General features: G+C 39.8%; 1 protein-coding gene across 2 annotated transcripts in view; it reads right to left on the bottom strand.

Moving 5' to 3' along the window:
* hiw (highwire) overlaps positions 1-21,591 on the bottom strand; it is a 116,380-nt gene that overhangs the window by 10,946 nt on the left and 83,843 nt on the right. Inside the window, exons 36-59 of one of the 2 annotated variants that reach the window (XM_053768751.1) lie at positions 14,669-14,897; positions 13,217-13,351; positions 12,001-12,213; positions 10,958-11,170; positions 10,503-10,628; positions 9,839-9,929; positions 9,338-9,399; positions 8,832-8,926; positions 8,504-8,600; positions 7,954-8,091; positions 7,374-7,569; positions 7,032-7,178; positions 6,634-6,771; positions 5,848-5,953; positions 5,352-5,455; positions 4,755-4,934; positions 4,279-4,473; positions 3,882-4,066; positions 3,446-3,599; positions 2,865-3,103; positions 2,455-2,577; positions 1,971-2,188; positions 1,611-1,716; positions 940-1,170 (exon numbers count right to left, since the gene is read on the bottom strand). In XM_053768751.1, the coding sequence (XP_053624726.1) occupies positions 940-1,170; positions 1,611-1,716; positions 1,971-2,188; positions 2,455-2,577; positions 2,865-3,103; positions 3,446-3,599; positions 3,882-4,066; positions 4,279-4,473; positions 4,755-4,934; positions 5,352-5,455; positions 5,848-5,953; positions 6,634-6,771; positions 7,032-7,178; positions 7,374-7,569; positions 7,954-8,091; positions 8,504-8,600; positions 8,832-8,926; positions 9,338-9,399; positions 9,839-9,929; positions 10,503-10,628; positions 10,958-11,170; positions 12,001-12,213; positions 13,217-13,351; positions 14,669-14,897 (3,721 nt within the window). The remainder of the gene's footprint in view (positions 1-939; positions 1,171-1,610; positions 1,717-1,970; positions 2,189-2,454; positions 2,578-2,864; positions 3,104-3,445; positions 3,600-3,881; positions 4,067-4,278; positions 4,474-4,754; positions 4,935-5,351; positions 5,456-5,847; positions 5,954-6,633; positions 6,772-7,031; positions 7,179-7,373; positions 7,570-7,953; positions 8,092-8,503; positions 8,601-8,831; positions 8,927-9,337; positions 9,400-9,838; positions 9,930-10,502; positions 10,629-10,957; positions 11,171-12,000; positions 12,214-13,216; positions 13,352-14,668; positions 14,898-21,591) is intronic. The other variant, XM_053768752.1, reaches the window with a different exon arrangement.

The raw sequence follows: 21,591 nt of genomic DNA, 5'->3' as shown, positions 1-21,591 counted from the left end.
TCACAAGCTCCGAAGTATTATAGACACATGCCGAATACGTATACAGGACTGTATGGAATCATAGCGCATATTGTATGCAATGCACCCAGCCACAATTTCAACAATAAGTGCGCTTTACATGTCGTATTCGGATTCGACCTGTATCCCGTGGCAGCAGGTTGTTCCATGGTTCATGACATGGCGCACAGAGAAACCTTCACAGGACGTTTTACAAAAAAGGTTTTCCAAACATATATTGATGTAAACTGCCTTGTTTGAAGAACGTCTTGTGAAGATGTAATTCGCTTCGCTCCTTAGCTTCGCTCAAACCGCTTCAATCAGGATTATTCTTCAACTGGCTATTAAAGAAAAAGTATACAAAAAAAGATTACTAAATAAGTTGTACGTGATTATGAGAATCGGTCTCATTTCGGAAATTACATAAAAATATCAGCAAAAAATCAACAATCTCACTTAAGCATTAAATATGCACAGTTAAATCCATACTATAATATTATATCTTACAGAGTCTGTCACAAATTTGTCACAATATAACTTTTGGTCATAACATAATAAACTCTACAAACGACAATATTCTATACGTGTATTGCAAAATTAATATCGTAAACATATAATTATGCTGTCAGAAGTAATAATTCTACGCAGACGACACGCGGGTTTAACAGCTAGTACGATGTAAGTAAACTTACACAAAACTTGACATTAAATTTAAAGTTAAAGCCAATGCTAATTCTCGAAATACGGCTGCAACTATTTCAGCGGTTAGAGTCATAGCACTTCTACCCGGCAAGTTAACGTTCATTGAAAAGTGAGCTTTCAAGCGTTCGCTGTAGACATACTTTACATTGGCAACAAATAAGCAGATTACTGGCAGTCACCTCACGTCAATATAAACCATGTCTAAAGATATAAACAATAAATAATACATAATATACATACCACAGTGTCTCTAGTATTGTCGATGTGAACGCAGACGACATGGGGTCGATCTTCAACAGTTCCACCGTTATAGGCCACCTGGATCCACTTGGCTTTATTCCTGTCCTCGTCGCCAGACTCCCAGAACGTCTCAGTGCTGCCATCTGTGAGCGCGCCGGCCATGCCTTGACGCGAGGAGACGGAGATGTCGCACCAGCCGGTCACATCTGGGCAGACCCACGCGTATGTCTCCTGGTATATCATGACCACATTTAGTCCGATATCATATTGATCATTGTGACTAAGGACCCAGTAGTGGGACACCATAGAATGGATAAAAAATGAGTTTATTACTTAACCAGTTTAAACAACGTTTGGTTGAAAAATATATATATATAGTTATAAATATTTTAAGCATAAACATAAAAATTTTCAAAGATTATTATTTTTTCCTTATGGTCCTTATACGGATGTTTTATTTGTATTATCAATAAAAGCAAACCAAGCTTGAAAGTAAATACTTGAAAATTTTGAGACCTATCTCCTTCCTTTTAGATTATTTATACTGTTTTATGTCGAAACTTCGAATAGGTACCTAACCATGGTCGACAGAACGACATGGGCTCCGTTGAGTATTGCCACTTACACAAAAAATGCACACGGTATGTGTTAAATCCGAGCCTGAAACATACCTTAGAATGAAAGCTGTGGTAGCTATCATGCAGCGCAAGCGCTGCGTCGTCGTAGGCGTCATCCGAGTGCGAGAGGATGCGGCTGATGACACTGAACACTTGCGACCTTGGCAGCGTTAACAGTTCCCAACCGCTCAGTTAGTATAACTTATATTAACTTCAGTTACTCATTAAATCAATAAATTAATTTGTTAGTCACCATAGCCGTAAACTCATATAATATAATGAATGCAACAGAAATTTTGAGATCACTTTTCCCCCTGTTTATCTTGTATATAATTTGTACCACTGTTTTTCATATAAGGACGGTGTACTGACTCCAGAAAATTTATTGAACATACCTTAAAACTAAGCACATACCTATGCAAGAAAGCTCTATCGTCGGGCGAGTAATGCAGTGCCCAGCACCGCACAGCTTGCAGCCCCGCGGCGCTGGCGGGCGGCAGGGATGGAGCCAGCGCGGAGACCGAACCTAGGAACGCATGGAATGCTGCCCGGGATCCCCTGGACGCCCGGCCCCCGGGACAAATGGCACTGGCCGAAGCTGTGCCCGGCCCTGGAGGCTTATTTGGGGCGTTCTAAAAAGTTGTAACGGCGGTTTAATAACTATATAATAACAAATTCAGTCATATTAATTTAAAAATATCAGCTAATATGCCCTGGCGATCACAGCATCTACATTTTTCATAATTTATTAGCAAAAAACAAGCTGATCATTGTAAGCAAACATTATTATCCCTATAGCTGGATAGTGTAGTTAGCATATATACGTGATAATTATCACAATAAAACTAATTACACACAATGTCTTAGCCGAAAAGGCCGTCAGAACAAGAATACTGACCTGTTTAGCCTCGAGTGGCGGCGGTACGATTCGCGCGTACTTGTCTAGAGCCGTACAGAACCACCACATGACGTCATGGACGCACGTCGGCTGCGTCGCTGAGCGGAGGAGCCAGTTCAGAGCCTGGCCGAGGCACGCAAATATCAAAATTACACATAGTAAATACGCAAGCGATACACCATATATTATTTTTGCTAAAAGCGAGAAATGTGACAACACTGAAGACAAAGTTAATTCTTTGAGAATTTCAGTTTTCTTTGTGTTCGTGTTAAATATTAACAACAATACTAATGATTTAAATTTTTTAAATATTTTTTTTCATTAGATAAATCATTGATAATTAATCAAGCCGTATTAGAAAGGTCATTTACAAAAATATCACAGAATTAAAAACAAATATAAAAACTAACCTCAAAAGCGTACTGTCTGACAGTATTTATTCTGACAGCAGCATCCATTTTCTGCCTGTAAGAGTGCAAGTCCCTCCTCGCTAGCACAAAGGTGAGGACGGGAGACTTCATCAGGGCTTCGGGGTCCACTCGGGAGGGCTCGAAAGCTGACACTGCGCATGCCTCGGACTGTAAGGATCCACAGCCAACTAGCTTCTGTAGAGCCGCACTTGGCTGCGCTAGCAGAGACGACCCAGCCCCTGTATCGATATGTTATAATTATGTGAAACAATTTTGATTACCGCTTTGTCTCCATTGTCTTAAAACTGGGGGTAGTTTAGCATATACTCGTATATGTTCCCAAAAAAACAAAAATAAATGTCACACTATTATGTTAGCGATTTATACATTCATAAAACTTATCTGAGTTTAATTCGTAAAAGATATCGATTAATTTTTGTGATTTTGTTTTTGATTATACTAATGAAACTCTGAGTATTTTTGACGAAGCGTGATTGTGACTGATTTGTGAAGATTTAGTTGTAATTGTTTGAATGTTTATATGAAAAAGTTATAGAAATATATAACAAATTTCTGTTTACCGGCCAGACTGTCCTGTTTGTCGGGGGGCCGGGCCGCGAGCGGTTGGCGGCCCGCGTGGGCCAGGTCCCGCCCACTTTCCTGGCCCATGGACACGGAGCGGTGCACGCGGGGCAAGGTCGACCCCGCAGTCATAGATGAGGCTAACGGGGCCGGCTAACAAATATGAAAAAATGTTTCATGTTTTGAGAAAATGCATTGACGCAGTCATTGAAGCTAAGAAAAAAAGTTGTACCTTTATTGTTTATTCTGTGTAAGTTTTATATTTACACTGTTGCGTTGTGTACATAAATAAATGGTTAAAACTTGCTTCATATTTTAAGTATAGATTTAATAAGCAGAGGCATTTAGAGGTATTTCGTTAGTGGAAGATATCAGAAGATTATAAGAGTAACATCAAACAAAATAAAAAAGCTGCTATAAAATATTGTTTATTACCGAAGCTGCAGCGACGGTCGGGGGCCTACCCAGCGAGTGGTACCTCGCAGCCTCGGCCTGGGGCTTGGGGGCGGCCCCGAGCGCCTGCAGACACTGGAACGGGGGCGCCGGCTGCCACACGCTCCCGGGGGGCGTCGGGGGACTGCGCCCCGGCGCCTCGTGCCATGGCGACGTGCTCACTGATTCTACATGCAAAGACAAACATTTCGAATTTGATTCAAACTAAAGTACGAAATAGACATTACTAATTAAAGTTTTACAACCGCGAAATAATAACTCGAGGTCATTAATTACGAGATAATATAAAATCAGAAAATAATTATATTATAAGCGTCGAACTCTGGGCTCCAACGTTTGAGACAGAGATCATCAAATCCTTGTTATGACACAAATATACCTGAGTAGTTGATTGGCGCTAAATCCAAGAGGAACACAGCGTTATCCCTCATAGTGTGGTGGTCCACGTCCGGAGTGATGGCCCCCTCCTCCCCGCGCCCCTCCACAGTCTTCGTCTTGCTCTGCTTGAAAGCCGACGACGCCTTCAATGATTTGTCCCGGCATTTCTCACAGTAGATGTACCAGAGTTGGTGAGCTGGGATGTACAAATTAAATTCTTATTGGAAGGTTTCTAGTTTATGAGACTGGTTTAGTTTAGGTGTGTTGAATTATTTTTGACACGCATTACACAGAGCAGTTAAATACTAAAAATTATAAATTATTTTGCGAAGCTGATGCAAATTCCAACCAAAATTAGTCCACAAATTTGTTTTTCTGTAAAAAAAATATTAGGGAAAGCTTTTGCCCAGCAGTGGGATTAGAATAAAGAAATGGTTTGGTTGCAAAGAACTGTAAGTATAAAGATGTAAGACTCACCCTGCGCCAACTGCCCGCACGCGGCTCCGTCCGCGTTTTCTATCCGCTTGTAGGTGCCTGAGCGGTCGTACCCGCAAGTGGTCGGCAATCGGCAGCCCACGTGCGCATTGCGCATGTGCGCCGCGAGGGGCGGCGGCACGCCGTTGCCGCACAGCTCACAACGCACTGATATAATACACCCTTTGACAAACATTTCGTATTGTACAGTATGTCTATAAAGAATAGAAAACTTTCAACGAACTACATTTTTTTGAGTCCAGACTAAGTCCTGGAATCTTACAGGTCCTCGTGTTGTATCAAATAGAATGGCCAAGATCGGTTGTCAGTGACAAGTGTTGCCAGTCAAGAGGACACAGTGCACAATTTTTTTTCTACTCTTTATAGACAGACTGTAGTGTCAGATGAGAAACGGCATATAACTGCCCCGCAATTTTAGACATGGTAGGTGGAATCTTTCATGACAATGAATAGTGTTATATTATAGCTGGTGTTCCAATTAAATACAAGTGAAAATAAACTGTCGTTAAAAAGGTCTCAGATTACACTTTATGTAAGTAAAGATTCCATTAGTAAAATCTTCTAAAACAATAAGCCTACCTGAATATGGCGTCTTGTACACTTTCCAATCTCGTTTTTTACGAATCCCGCTGTATGCGCGCGACTCATCATTTTCACTCTTCTCTGTTTCTTCTTTTTTCAATCTTCAAAGATAAATGAGAAATTATTTCGACTTGTGTGAAAAATATTCGAAAAAATTTAATTTTTTTGCCGTTGTAATAATGGCGAAATTTCAATGAGTTTGGGTAATATCACTTGGATAACCTCGATGTGACGGGGAATCCATCAGTGATCACTTCGTTATTTTATTTATTTTTTAGATATTCGCAGTTAGAAACAATTTAAATTAAATTTTATTCATTTAATCTGGTAGGCATATTTCTGTCCAGTGTTGCTCCATATGCATTCGGTACGACCGAGCCATAGAAATTAATACCAAGGTGCTACTTTTTTCAAATGAAATATATTCCCCTGGACCAGTGATAGAAGGTGCTATATATTGGATCAATAAAGTTGCAATTAAAATTGGACTTACTTATCTGTGGCGGCGGTTAGCTGGTCGGCGTCAAACATGGCGTCCCATAACGCTACGAGTGCGCGTAACGCTGGCGGCAATACGTTCACCACCGACGGGGAAGAGCCTGTCCAAAAATTATATTATTTAAATTACTTGCATTCATATAAATATATACAATACAACATATATTTACTGGAATCATCACGTTATATATACTAACTCAAGCAAGTTTATTTAACAACATTACCACATAAATAAATAGACATTTATATACGAAAATACTAGGTGCGCCCGGGGCTTGGCTCCCGTGGGATTTTTTGGATAAAAATCCCTACCCTACCCTATGTCCTACCCTATGCGATATTCCAGGTTATATTCTGCCCGTGTACCAAATTTCATAACAATCAATACAAATTTAGTCAAGCGTTTGGAAATTGTTCTTCAGCTCCAAGTGGCATAGCTGCGTTAGCATGGCAATTGCAGATCTAACTAGAATCAACTGGTAAACCATTCAATTAAAGTCAGTCCTTCAAGTTCATTCACATTCCTTGTTGAATCGGCGGACGACAAGCAAAGACAGCCTTGAAAAACCTTGAAGCACCGCCGGCCACAATCATTTTTAAGTGTGGTAGCCGGCACTATATTCTAACTCAGCCGGCTCCCGTCACTTTAAAATAATTGCAGCCGGCGCCGGTGTTTAAAATACTTCCTATGAATTATACCGTTTTCGTGGAAACTCTGAAATGAAACGTAAGTAAAATATCATGTTTAGTCGAAAAAATTAAGTTGAATGTTGAAACTAACCACTGAAGCCGGGTTGTGGGCTGAGCTCCCCGCTGATGGTGGTGGCCATGTCGTGGGTTCGCGCTCGGCTGGCGCTCGCTTCTGCCCCAGAGCGGGTCAGCGACTCCAGAGTAGCCTCGTTGATGCGGAGATATTGACCTGTTGAATAAAAAAGTTAATAATACAATTTTATGTCACATCGTGTGGTCAAAGTGTTCTGAGTTTATTTTATTATATTTATTCACAAACTTACACATCACAGCTGTATTGTATTTGTTGTACTTGTTTAGTGACTAATAAATATATAAGGGCGCCTATCCACTATCAAATTCATTGTATAATATTATTGGTAAATCATTCGTAATATGTAATAAAACGTATTTCATACGTGAGATGGCGTCATAAGACAAAAAACTCACCAGCGTTGGAGACTTCAACAGAGTGCCTCTGAAGTCTGGGAGTGGAGAGGTCGTGAGATCCTCGAGTGACAACCCTAGCGCCTTGCTTCGGCAGCTGAGGGTGGAACTTGAGAAATGCCGCGCAAGCTATTGCGTCGTGGACAATTCCTGGTAGACATATTTTTTATCGGTAAAAGAAATTGAATATTAATTTATGTACCAAGCATAACAGCAGCAGTAATGAACCCATCGTTAAAAACTCATTCGTTTAATGTAACTAACATTTGATTGATTGTACTATTATTAGGTATACAAGAACCTTAAAAACCTTAATTATTTTGTAATAGTAGTGATTACACTCACCTTCATGCCACAACAAAGCAGCAAATATCGCCCTCAAGCATTCGGCCTGGGCGGGGCTGAGGGCGTGTTTCTTGGGCGGGGGCGGGGCAGGGGCGGTACGCGCGGGGATGGGGGGCGGGGAAGTCGAACGGCGGTACGGCAACGAGCGGTGAGCGATGCGAGAACGAGCCAAGCTTTTTGGGCTTAAGCTGCCATCCTGTGAAAAAAATACATATTACATGTGTTATTATATTTTGCGCCGATTCTGTATAAAATAAAAAATGGTAATGGAAGATTTGCTATTTCATAAAATGTCTATAGCAATATTTTTTAACCTGTGATCCGCAGATCCCTAGGAATCAGCATATGTAGCACTTTGTGTACATCTCAATTTCTTACTTTTGTTATTATCTGTGGAGAATTTTAATTGGATCTCTGTTTCCTAGTGTCATTTCTTTTTTTTTTTTGCTAACTTAGCTGTAAGCATTCCTAAACACTAATATACAAATAAAATTATTCGCCCCTGGAATTCAGGGGTCCGCATGCTGGAAAAGGATAAGAAACGCTGGTCTACAGCATTAGCCGCGGCGGTGTAGTGTACCTTAGCGGGCAGCAAGGCGCGGGGCGCGGGTTCAGGCGCGGGCTCCGGCGAGGTCTGAGTGCCGGCCTCCAGCCCCGCTCTGCGCGCCGGGGACTCCGTCGGCTCTACGGGCTCCGGGGCTTCGGGTTCTATTTCCGTCTGGACAAGCAATTGTATCTCATTGAACCAAACATAGAAAGGGAGATTTATAAATTAAATCAGACGAATTTCTCCCTATCTTTGTCACAGTTTATCTCATTTGCGACGTCATGTTTTGTAATATAACTACTTAGTAGAGAAAATCTAATTATATAGGTACTAATCAATTACATATTTACCAAATGTAACATAATTCTATAACACACTCTCGGAAAGAAAGAAATAATGTTAATTTTGTAAAAGCTGTAAATGTTTCCAAATAGGAATTAGGAATTCTACGAGCGAAAGTAACCTCATCACTCCTGAACATTTCGTCTATCTCTGTGTCAAATTACAACAAAATCAGTCCGGTAATTTTTGAATTTATTCATAAAAACAAAAATACAAATATTTTGTGTTTACAGCAATTTACCTCCGGTATAGTATCGACGTCCCTCGGATTGTCCGAGCGCAGGTGCGCCGGCGACCACCACTCATCACTGTTGCCGTTACTGCGTCGATGAATACGTCTGAAATACAATATCACGTCTTTACCCCTTACGGAGTAGACAGAGCCGAGAGTTGCAAAACTCGAATGGTGGGCTTATTGGTGTAATTAAAATTAGTGAAATCTGAAATACTGAAATGTAAGACTTCTATAACTCATCTGAGCGTTCCTGTTTCATTCTCTGTAGTGACGTTAGAAAACTGGGAGTCTGGTAAACAATAAAAAATATGATGCGGTCACTAGAGATAAACACCTGGGTGAGGTGGAGGGCTCGTTGCGAAGCATGCGGTCTCGCTTGCACGGCTCCGTGCCGAACAGGAATGGGCTGGCCGCGCTCGCCCTGTCGCACTGCCAACAACCAATCAATAAACAATATTGCCACAAAACACACAGTCGTACCTCATGTCTAATGTATGTTGGTTGGTGTCCAAAAACAGAAGGAAAAGGAGTTTTTGGAAGAGATATTGTGAGAAAGTGACATTTTCACTTATCGAATTAATACATAATATATTACATAATATCCCTTTTAAAAAAGTTAAAAACAGAAACTTCTTATATTTATATTTTTAGGCAAGGGACATTTTGGGAACGAAACAATATGAGGAAATGACAATTTGAGGAAAGGAGATTATGGACCTCAACGTCTTTGTTATGTCAAATCTTGTGTGAAAATTTTAAAAATTTTCGTCAATTAATTAATTAATATACAAAACATCTAATGAGCACTAAAGTATAAATACAGAAGGAATGTATACTTACCTCATTAGTCAAGTCCGATAGTACAGAGAAGGGGAACCTTTGGTCGTCAAGGCACGTGAGGTCTGAAAAGTAAATTGAGATTCAGCTTCAGTAGATACTTAGTAATGAGTTTCCTGCTACCTATTACGTATGTTATGTATTAAGGCCTATTAAACGCAGGTACACTGCACAATTCTAGGGACTTGTATATAGTATGGGCAGCGCTAATAGGAACGGGTGAGTGCATCTTATTAGTGGTGCCAGCACTCCGCGCCCACTAACAAATTCCCTAAGTATCATTAAATTTTACAATATTATAATAAACTTGTTTATGTTATGATTTCAGCATCACATTGCCTAAATTGTGCCATTGCACTGTAGCTGGGTAAGTAGGTATAGATACCAAGCGATACCAACGAAGCAAATGACATATTACTATTGGTTTATATTTGGAAAATAAAGCAAATAAAAAGTGTCACAAATTCACAGTAGGAATTGTGGGAATTGTGGGAATAGACTGACCGCTAGAGCCGACGTCCACTTCGTCCTCATTCCAAGTGGCCATGTCTGTGTGAACGTCGTGGCCGGTCCACACGTCGCCGTCTTCCGACATCTGCGAACAATACCAGCTCTATACATACCGTACTCGATACTATTTGTTGCCTTTTCAATAGGGTTCACGCCTTTATACACGGTTACTGAAGTGGTCCAAAGCACTATGACGTTTCGGTATAAGAATTAATGATAAATGATTTTCGAAGAATTAAGAAACAATTATGTAAGCAATTTCAAATTAACGACCGAAAGGCCCCCATAGCATGGTGGAATTCATTATGTGATCCGATGAGCCGCTTGGAAAAATTACACATTCGTTTTGGAGACGAGTTTCAATCGCGTGGGGCGCCATAGACTAAACAATCTAACATAATATGTATCACTTGTAAGATACACTGTGTTTTCATGCGATGGCCAAGTCGATCTATTTATTTAAAACCTAAAAGATTTTTAATATTAATATACTAATAACTTGCGTAATAACTTAAGACAGACGGTCCCTTAAGTAGGGACTAAATAAATTAACCGACTTGGTATTACATGGATCTCACAACTTTTTACGGTAGAAAAACTGAGCTGCGAGACTTAGGTTTTTACAGCGTGTTTGGATGGCATAATACTTTACACGTACCTCTGCCGACAACAGAACGCGGTCGGTGTGCCGATGATGTTGGAGGCACCACGCGCTCTCGTGGTCGGTGAGAGCGCGTGCTGACTGGCTCGTCAGGCGGACCCATGAGCCGTCTTTGTTCACCACCTGCACAGGTAATCCGTTCCTTGTGTTTAGTACTTCACAGACAATTAGCCGCCGAGTCAGTAACCAAGTCGACACGCAAGCACAAGATTTGAAAACGGAAGGTGGAAAAGAAAATTAAAATGCTAGCTGAGAGTTAATTAGCCACATTTTTCTGATGGAAAAGGATTAATTCTGAAAAGGCTGAAAAAATAATCTTTGTATTTCAAATTGTTTCTCCCGTCATTGGCTGAAATTGAACATTTAAGAGATCTGACGAAAGTTGAAAGTTCCTTAACTGGCACTAGATGAAATTGTACAAATATATTATAGAAACTTTATTTAATAGATACCTCTTCTATGAAAGAAATGATGGCCCCTGGTGGGACTTTCCCTAGCTCTTCTGCTTGCAGACTGGGGCTGGCCCTCACGCGCAAGCCGGCGGTGTGCTTGGCTGCGAAGCGGAGAAGCTTCGGCGCGGGGGGCGGGATCACGGACGCGACTGGCGGAGCTGCGCACTCTATGGGACCTTCCAGAGAGCTCTCCTGCACTTCTACTGTCAGCTCCTAGCACAAGATATTTTATATCCTGTTATATAGATATGGAGGCTTCCCTCACCATAGAGCCTCAATCTCTTAATTCTCGTATTCCTCATGGCTGAGGGTCGTGGTCATTACGTAGAATTATACACACACAACAACTTGGCATTAGTAATCGAGTGGTTTGCCATTGCCTTGTCCATTTCACACACAAGGTAATAATCAACCAGTGTGCAGGTTTCCTCACGATGTTTTCCTTCACCAGAAGCAAGTGGTGGTCGATGAAAACTACTATACATGAGTCAGACTGTCCGATTTCTGATTCGAACCTAGGACCTTTCGATCCACAGGCTTCACCATTACACCACCACCGCTTCAGCCTCAATGCATCTACATCCTACTGATATTATAAATGCGAAAGATTGTGAGGATGTGTTTGTGTGTATATATGTTTGTTACTCTTTCAAGTGAAATCTACTGGACGGATTGTTATGAAATTTGTTACATGGGTAAAATGTAATCTGAAATCACATTTAGGGTACTGTTTAACCCGAAATTAATCTAAGTATATCTTAATTCCCACGGGAGCGAAGCTCCGGGGCACTAAACTGTTAGTCTCTGAAAGACCTCCATAATAATGTTTCTTCAATATCTTCTATGTACGTAGCCTACTTACAGTTAAAAAGTTTAAATGTAAATTTAATGTAATACTTATAGAAAGAAAGTATTTATTTACGAATATGGGTACATACATACCTATGTATGTACCCATATTCATATAAACGCTACTGACATAGCTATATATATTACCTAATATATATAGCTATGTCAGTAGCGTTTATATGTACAAAATGTACCTGTGGCGCGGGGTGATCGTCCAAGGTGCACCTGAACAAGTACAGGCCTGCGGCGCGGGGTGTCCACGAAGCGATGTACGAACCGTCGGACTGGGCTTTCACGGGCAGCCGCTCCGTGGGCACCCGGCCACTCGCCGCCAGTGCCCCACCGCACGTCCCTCCCCACTGACCACTCAGGTAACGCAGTTCTTCGAACGAATAGTTCTGGTACGCCTGTGAAAGGTCGTAATTTTTATTCTGTCTATAGATATTGTTTGCAATAAACATGTTTATTTCTTTCTTCTTTTATAAATACACCTACACAAGGAACCTACGTGCTAAATTTGAAGTTTCTAGAACCAGCGGCTTGGGCTAAGCGTTCAGTGTCTCCTTTTATATACTATATATAGATTCAATTATTAATCCCTCACTCGACCCAACTGATGCAAGCAGTAACGCAGTACTCGAGTTGATATTATTGATACGAGTGTCACAAAGCAGAACGTTGGGTGCAACGCTCTGCTATGTGACACTCGTATCAATAATGTCAACTTCTTTAAGCCCAGTGAGTAGTTTGGATATTGAGCTGTCAATATCACTCAATACCCGAAAACTACTCACTGGGCCTAAAGAAGTATTCGCTCCAATAAATATCAGGGCAGTTGCCTGGGAAAAATATATACAATACATTAATATGGCGAATAAATGTTACTTAATTGATCAATTTTTAGTTCTCATTTGTATATTGAAGATGATTTTAACTTTAAAACACGACGTCACTTGTTCTTAGCGTCATAAAAGCCGTATAATACGAGTAAGTTTTGTTTTTTACGTTTGGTAAAAGTATCTTATTAGACTTGATGGCAGCATTCCGTCCAGTGTAGTGAAGGAAATACAAATAAACAGAGGAAAAACTGGTGCTTTCCGTCTGTATATTTGTGATGCACGATTTGATTTCGAAACTAGTCTACGACACCATAACTTACAATAAGCCTCGTATCATATAAGTCACGTAGGAGTCACAACAGAGGAATGCAACTTCTGCGTCGCCTAATAGACACGCGGCTCAAGATTGTAGGACTAACTTTGGTGAAATCCATCCGTCCCAGCTGATATGGCTCACAAGCCGATCCCCACGTGTGCTGAGCGATGGCAAAATGCGTCTCTTCAATTAAAGCAACCAGTTCTTATTGCTGCCGAATTTTCAGCTATATCGAAAACAGTATAGGAGCAGTACCTTCTGAACTGTAATAGCTTGGAAACACATGGTGTCCCTCACTGCGGGCTGGTAGGCGACGTCGGGAAGACTCCCGCGCCGGCTCTCCGAGCGGCTGAGGCGAGCGGAACTCTCCTCCAACCGCTGGACGACAACCTGCAATCGAAACCACTCTGAGAAAACAATCAAATAGGCTGGGCTGGTTGACTGGTAGAAAATTCTTTCAGTATTTATAATTAAGACTGCCCTCTGTACTAATTTTGTAAATAAAATATAAAATTTCCTTTATTTTATTTAATCTCATGTGGCTTATGCCGGAATATTTATCTATTTATAGACGTTACATCGAAAGCCAGTCTTACTGGCGTGGCAACAACGAAATCGTTAATTCGAATAATTTCCAAGAGCAGCGGCCTTGTATCGAACCTAGAAGCAATTTATCGTTTCATTGCTCATTCGCCAAATGAATCTATCACGAACAGTGACGTATCCTTTCGTCGGGAAATGCATGCGAGTTAAATCATTCATGACTGGTCTTTGCCCGCTACTTCGTACGCGTGGATTGACAAATTGCGCCAGTTATAAGTTCATCAGCAATATGAATAAGTTGAAAAAGATATCACTAAATCTACGGCCAACCAGTAGATGGCGATTCGGAAAATTATACACAAGAAATAATATGTAACTAATATTATAAATGCGTTTAAAAAAAGTAACATTGTTCAAATACGCTGTGTGGTTGCTAGTAGTCGTATACATACTAGTAATGTACATAATCAGTGTGTAGGTTTCAAGATATTTTCCTTCACCGGTGCTAGTGGTGGTCTATGATAATTTAATGCATGAATTAGATTGGTATACACATGTGAACCTTTCGATAACTCGCGCCTTAACCACTGGAACACACACACATCACAGCTTCAGTCGCTAGAGTCGGTGGAAAATACCTTCTAATGCGTGAAAACAAAAACATCCATTGGAAAATCCGAGCGACATTGAAGGTGATCTTTTGTCCCAGGGGCAACTCTAATGGATCTAACGAGTTTACCTATTAACTGTAACTAATTGAGATACTGTTTCGTCTAGCTCTTACGAAAAGAAAACAGTGAATTAGCCCCATTTGTTATTATAGACAAAATTATGGTTTAAAAAAATGATACAAAACTATGCGGCATGGTGTCACATGGCGCGACCAGATAAGATCCCTTTAAATGCGAACTACCTATCAAATTTAGACTTGAAGAATGTTGTCCACAACCTTTATCTATTATATATATATATATATATATATATATATATATATATATATATATATATATATATATATATATACTTGGTATAAAGTTAAAATAACTTATTATGACTTTGTGACTAGGAGATCTCTTGCAATAGTAACCTGTAATCAGAAAGCTTCTTTCACCAATGCAACCAATGTTATTTGATATATATAGTAGGTACAGCAAAAAGACGTACCTCAACCTTGAGGGTCGGGCTGGCCACCGCCTCCCCATACTGGTCTCGTATCAAGACTGGGAGGGTAGCGCGGACTGAAGGGCGGGGTGGGATGCTGGGCGGCTTCATTTCGCAGCGGGAGGGGGCCACATGGGACACCGGGGCCAGCCAGGTGGCCAAACGGCCACCAGCAGTACTCTCCGCCCCCCCTACGAAATCCGATAGGAACTGCCGCTCGGTCGTAATGCATCTGTGGAAGAAACAGACCGTCAAATACCAATCACACTCATATTATATTAAATTTACTAAACTAATGACGTCAGGAAAATATTTACAAGTTGGAGACGATAAATATAACAATATGCAGCATAGTCTGAGCTATTAGCTTAAATGAGTAGTGCTACGGTAAATTATAATTTACCGTACTCACACGGTAAACTCCTGATTAATTCAAATTGATGATGTATTGAACGCAGTGCGAGCACTAGTAGAGTGATAGGGTTCTCCCAATCTGGAACCATTTTGTCGAGTTCATATAGGTTCCATCAATACAATAAACGTGGAAGTTTTTGAGAGTATTTGAATGTAAGGGAGGTTTGTTACTGTCTCGCACCTCATCACAAAATCAACGGAGATTCTACGGTAATACGTTTGAAGCAAACACAAGTTCAATAAGTTGAAACGTGCACAAATTAGCTGCGCTGAGAATCAAGTGAGAAGCAAATGGGTTTATAAAATGCATACGAGATGAATATTATATTACACTTGTGCAATGCGAATTTTACGACAACGTTACCAAGGTAGTTAAACAGAAAATTCTAGAATTTGTCTGTGAATCTCAATATTTATCGATTACCATTTCATGAAATTATCAATAATTTCATGAAGTGAGCAAATCTACAATGGCCACGATATAGACACTGCATCACAGCTTGTGTAATAAAAATTTAACGAAACCAGCGTCAGGAAAATATCACAGTCCAGTTATAATAATTACAGAAATACGTGATGCATATTTAAGTTGAAGAACGGTGAAATTAAAAACATTTTACCAAGAATACAAAGAGCAGAATTTCAGGAAAATGCAACGGAAAAGTGGCGGGAAATATTACATGCTAGTTGTGTTCGAGATAACGACGCAAGCCTTGCCACAGAATAATTAAATAGCACATTCGGTGACGAAAGATAATTTATCATCATATCGAAACTTACTAAGAAACCGGAGATGTTTTCCTAATTTTGTCGCAGAGTCGCTGAATAAAAATTGGCGCCACATCTACTTCGCGCACCCCCAAGAAATCACGTATTCATTTCTAACATTCCGCGTAGTATGAAATGATGACAATTCATACTACGCGGAATATTGTTGAAGTCGCTAATTAGAGATCGCAGCTTTGAAACGACGAAGTAATAAAAGCGAGCTTTGTAAGAGAGAGTGGATATTGAGAACCAACCAACCATACTGAGAAGTGCCCCACAAGGGGTCCAGCCGTCGAACATTTCTCTCAAGTAAATCCGCCCACACTAATACAACATCGCCAGCTTATACAGTTCCCGGATATGTTAGCGGAATTCTGACAGACATGCAATACATGCAACGAGTTTGAAATATAGCTCTATATTTTCATCTCCACACGTGTGGAAATTCCCACTTAAAAATGCATGGATTCGCTTTTACCTTCGGACATATTTCAATATGTGTAAAATATACCGCTGCAATCCGTTGGAGGTTTCGTGAAAAGTTAGTAAATTCGGCCAAATTTCCATGACAACAACAGGCCTTTGTTGCTATGCCTAAGGAAATAAAACAATAAAAATCAATGCTTTCACAAAAAGTTGAGCAAGTGTGGCTTCGGAAAACCTTACTAAAGGAAACTGTTCGATCTATTTTTCTTTTCGGGATTAATTATTTTACATATCGTGTCTTAAAGCTGATACGACAAATAGTGTGCAGTCTTCCCGAAAAGTGCTCGTTTAATGTAGTCGTGCGAAATTGGCCTGACAAGTGAGGATGCCGAAGAAACTTGGAAGGAAAAGACTAAGTAGGGAAAACAGACCCTGGACAGAACCTAACGCCTACACGAGACGCCACCACCCCCATTGAATAATAAACATCCTTAGTTACATTCTTTGACGACCGCCGTGGTCTAATGTTCATCATGCCGGACTGCTACACTGGAGGTCCCGGGTTCGAATCCCGGTCAGGTCAACATGAAAAATAATCTTTTTCAGATTGACCAGGGTCTTGGATGTTTATCTATATATGGATATGTTATAGAATAAAGTAACGTTGAGTAAGTATCCCATAACACAAGTTTCGAACTTACTTTGGGGCGAACTCAATCTGTGTCATTTGTCCGTATTGTTGTAATGTTATTTATATATTATTATTAATTTATTTTTACTTGTGAATAAAATACCAATAATTCCACGAGTATCTACAATATTAGTACGATGCCGATATTATGTGGCATGAATCTATTTTTAGAATGGACGGAGAGTGCCGAGTTTCATGTCGGGGCCGAATAAGTTTGAAAGTAAATTTCAACTCTCAACTATGCATAAGCCTCGATATTAAAATTTATTTTGAAGGCTTCGTACAACCGATCAGAGGCGAATGCAAATTTCACATTTATAGAGCCCAAGTGAATACCACAATCTTAACTAATATACATACATATCCATACTAATATTATAAAAGCGCAAGTCTGTCTTTCTGTTCCGCTTTCACGGCTGAAACGCGGAACCGATTTTGACGAAATTTGGTATGCAAGTATTTAAAGACCCTCGTTGAAACACACTATTTTTTTCAATAATTAACCCCCAAATAACTATGATAGGGTGTGAAAGTTTTTATACAAATCATGTCTGTTCCTCTTTCAAAGAGAAATTCATGCGGGCGCAGGCGCGGACAAAACTAGTTATAATTTAATTTAAGAACAGAAAGATTGAAAGAAAATAAAATTATGACATAAGTTTTGAACCCTGGAACATATGAGGTTGAGAGAAAGAGAGAGACCAAAGCCCTGGCTACGTAATCATAGTATTACGATATAATCTCGTCTCCGATTAGCTTCACTTCAGGTGGTTGAGCAGCGGAAAGAAAACAGAAAAGCACTAAACCTTGGTACGTGTAATTTGCCTCGTACGTAAAGCAGATACTTGTCTTACTTTTGTTAGCGATTAACAAAAGTAAGATACTTCCCGTGATTTTGTCTAATCGTAATACTATAAATGCGAAAGTTTGTGAGGATGTATGTGTGTATATTTGTACTCTTTCACAAAAAATGAACAGGACGGATATTAAAAAAAAAATATCTAACATTCCCGAAATTCCCACAGGAGCGAAGCCCCGGGGCGCAGCTAGTATTTGATATAGACATATCAACTACAAGGCACATTTTGATTAGACCTAGAGAAGTCTGACCAATTCCAACTTAATAGACCTTAAGCATTGCAGACATAAATTGCATCTAATTTCATTCAGTAATGCACTACAAACATACAGACAAAATTTGCCAGTTGGCCATATAAAAGTCACTCGCCCATTTTTTCTTATACGGCATTTTCTTGTGTAACCATAGACCAGTTACAGTTTTATTACACACATGTACACAAGATGGAGCCACGGCTCGTAAGCACAGTGCATCGTAGACGAGAGTGCGCATCATCAAGCGTGAAAACCTCTGTGAATCCATCCATTCCATCCCAGATCCTAGCCTAGCTAACAAAGCTTGCCACACTATGGTGACCGTATGTTCCGCTTTTAGTGGGACTATTCCGCTTTCAGACTGCCTGTTTCTTTGTAATATTGTACACAAGGTGATGCACGCGACTTCGTTCGCGTGGACTTCAGTGAAATATAAATACGAAAATGAGGATGTTTGTTACTTCGTTATGCCAAACTAGTTGTACGGGTTTTATCAGACATTGCGTGATTCGTCGTCCCGCTTATTACCGTCGTCTCCACTCTCAGAAGTTTGACTTTCACAAGCACAATTTCACATCATATTCTAAATTTAATAATATTTCTTAAAACTAAAAATAAATTAGAACTAACTTTGCTCTAAAGAAATGCCTAAAGAAACTCCTTAAATAGATGCATTTACTTTTCTTAGAGTTTATATTTTTATTGTTGAATATGTACAATGAAACGAATAAGTAATCCTTCACATCATCTTGCCGCCTGCCGGTAGTTAATGCAGTTTTGAAAATGTAATTATAGTTAAGCGTTGTTAACATATTATCCGAATCTTCCAAGTATATACAATGGTAATCTAGAAAATTTCCTAAGCATCCCGCAACGACACAAATATCTGGTCACATTACATCAGCAAATACAGGATACAATTCGCTCCGGTGAGCTTCGATATAGGCACCCTAGCGGAGAGATCTCTGTTTTGTATGGCAAAAATAAGTATGTAGTTAACTTACATACATAAATTATAGTTTTAGATATCTAATTTATTTGATTTAAACACTGGGGAAGCGGAACACAATGTGAGAATTTTGCAATTATTTCCAATGAAACAGCCTGATTCAAAAAAGTTAATAATAGGTGAACTTAATTTTATCGTAGATTTGTGTCTCCATGTCAGTCTCCTTTTACCTACTTCGAACAAATTTGTATCCATCCATACTGTTCTCAAATCGACCTTAATATAATAAGCGTCTTTTAAAATTCAGAATAGATGAATATTTTAGCTTAAAAATTGAGAAACAGTTTCAAATCATTTAATAATCTTTTTATTCTACATTCATACGTGCACCTCACAGCAACTCTATGCCACGGTAAAACTGCATTGCCATCGGAATTAACATACGCATACAAAATTTCCACTAAACAGAATATTCGGTTGCACTCGCATACAGATAATAAATAAAAGGGTTTTCAGAATGCACCAATTCTATTACATTGTAACTAACATGCGAACAGCGGAATTAAATACGAAGGCTTTCATGTCACGCTGTCCGCTAAATGCTGTGCCGAGGTTGATATTAAATAACAAACAACCGCGCACACTCATCCAAACTTTTACATTTCAAATTGTAGTGAAAACAGTAAATTCTGTCAGTAAGTAATACAGAAATCTGATATCAAAAAATCTCTGCAAGAACACAGCGTAAGAATGAAGAAAGAAATCTTGATTTTCTTGACCCAAAATTATTTCAAAATTAACATTTAATGTGACTAGGTCGTTCAATATGTCTCATCTCACACGTCGGCATTGAGAAACTGTTCCGTTTCGGACCCTTCATACCACCAGTTTGCACCATTGGTCACCACCAATGCTCATTTGGCTTCGTTTCCATTCACGTAAAACAACACATAAAACATATATAGCTATACATTGCAGAATCATAGAGGTAGTGGCGACGCGGTTAGACGCTTTACTTAAGTCCCAAAAACAAGTGAAGTAAGGCTACAAGCTCTAGCGATTGCTGCACTATATTGATATTCATCAAAAATACACTATCTTTGGATTTGCGAACATCTCGCCTATATAAAACCGAACCAATATAAAAATATTTTCCGGCAATATGGAAGATTATATTTTCAATAAAATGATCCATCGTTCCCTCTGGAACAACTGGAGATGCTCCATCAGTTAGGGTATTCTTGACTTTAATCTCAATTTACGCCAAAATAGTTACGCCAAAACTAGCTATAACGACTGCTCATCTTATTTAGTTTTCTACTACCTCTTAGAAAATATCGAAAATTACGTTGATAATTGAACTTTACAGCTATGACAGGATGACGTCTGTCGGGATGTTTAGTCAAAATTATATTTTAAAGCGTGATACTTATGCCCATATACCCTGGTGTGAAGGCTCAGTGTGAAGGTGGCCACCTCAAAAAGCCATGTGATGATAAACAGAGTCCTTAATGAGACCACATGAGGCATAAGCATCGGTCGATCATAACGTGGTTCACCCGAGGCATACGTGCCTTGCCTCAGCCCATACACGATGGTAGATTTCTCGCTCAATATAAAGGCTGATGCAGACCTGATGCATAATGAGTAGCGGCACGCATTTATTGTATGGAATTGTAACGCAAGCAAAGACGTAGGCTTTTTTCTGCTCCACAATACCACACAATATCGCAATGCACCGGCGTAATGTCCAGGCTCTTACACCGTGTTCTTAGTGTCCGTGTGCAAAGAAAATTGAACTCTGCGGATTTAGATTTAGCGTTCATTAGGATGTAACTCGATACTATAATTGTTGCACCTAAGGACGGTAATGATTGCAATTTCAACCGGTACTGTCGAGATTGCTGTTCCTTAAAAGCTGAAAGTTCGATTTAAGGGGACAGCTTACGGGACAGCTGTTTTTATATTATATGTGATTTTTGTAATTAAAAATAATAATTGCAGAATCAAATAATTTCGCCATTTGGTCCCACTAGCTCTAGTGTGACCCAATTTTCATTGAATTTTCGATTCTTTAAAAATTATCCGAAATATGTAGGTAATACCTACATTAGTTAGTTTTTAATTAGTAGAGTACTTACTAAGTAAGTAGTAAAGAGATAAATTAATTCGGTCAACTTAACATGGTCTTGATAGCTCAGTGCCAGTCAGCTTAACGACTGTTAAGATCACTATCAGTATAGTGACGTGGATTCAATTCGGTCTCAATCTCAATTTTTTCATCTCAATATTGTTTACAAAACATTATAATATTTCAATGTAAGGCACAGCGTTCTGCATCCTGGCCGTATGAGTGTGTGGCGAGTTAAACCTAAGGCGAATCAACACACCCCTCAGGTGGTCGCAGGCATCGTCAGGCCGAATCAAGAAGCGCAGGGCATGTGGAAAGTGCACTCGGTGCAGCGCCGGCAAATCGGGAAGTTCACGCATGAGGGCAGCGGCGATACGATTCTGATTTTATCGACGTCGTTTATCGACATCGAACTTAGTTGCAGTTTAAACAAG

Source organism: Plodia interpunctella, chromosome Z (assembly GCF_027563975.2).
Source record: "Plodia interpunctella isolate USDA-ARS_2022_Savannah chromosome Z, ilPloInte3.2, whole genome shotgun sequence".
NCBI classification, from domain to species: domain Eukaryota; kingdom Metazoa; phylum Arthropoda; class Insecta; order Lepidoptera; family Pyralidae; genus Plodia; species Plodia interpunctella.
The sequence above is the reverse complement of the archived record's forward strand: the minus strand, read 5'-3'. Positions and strand labels throughout refer to the sequence as shown.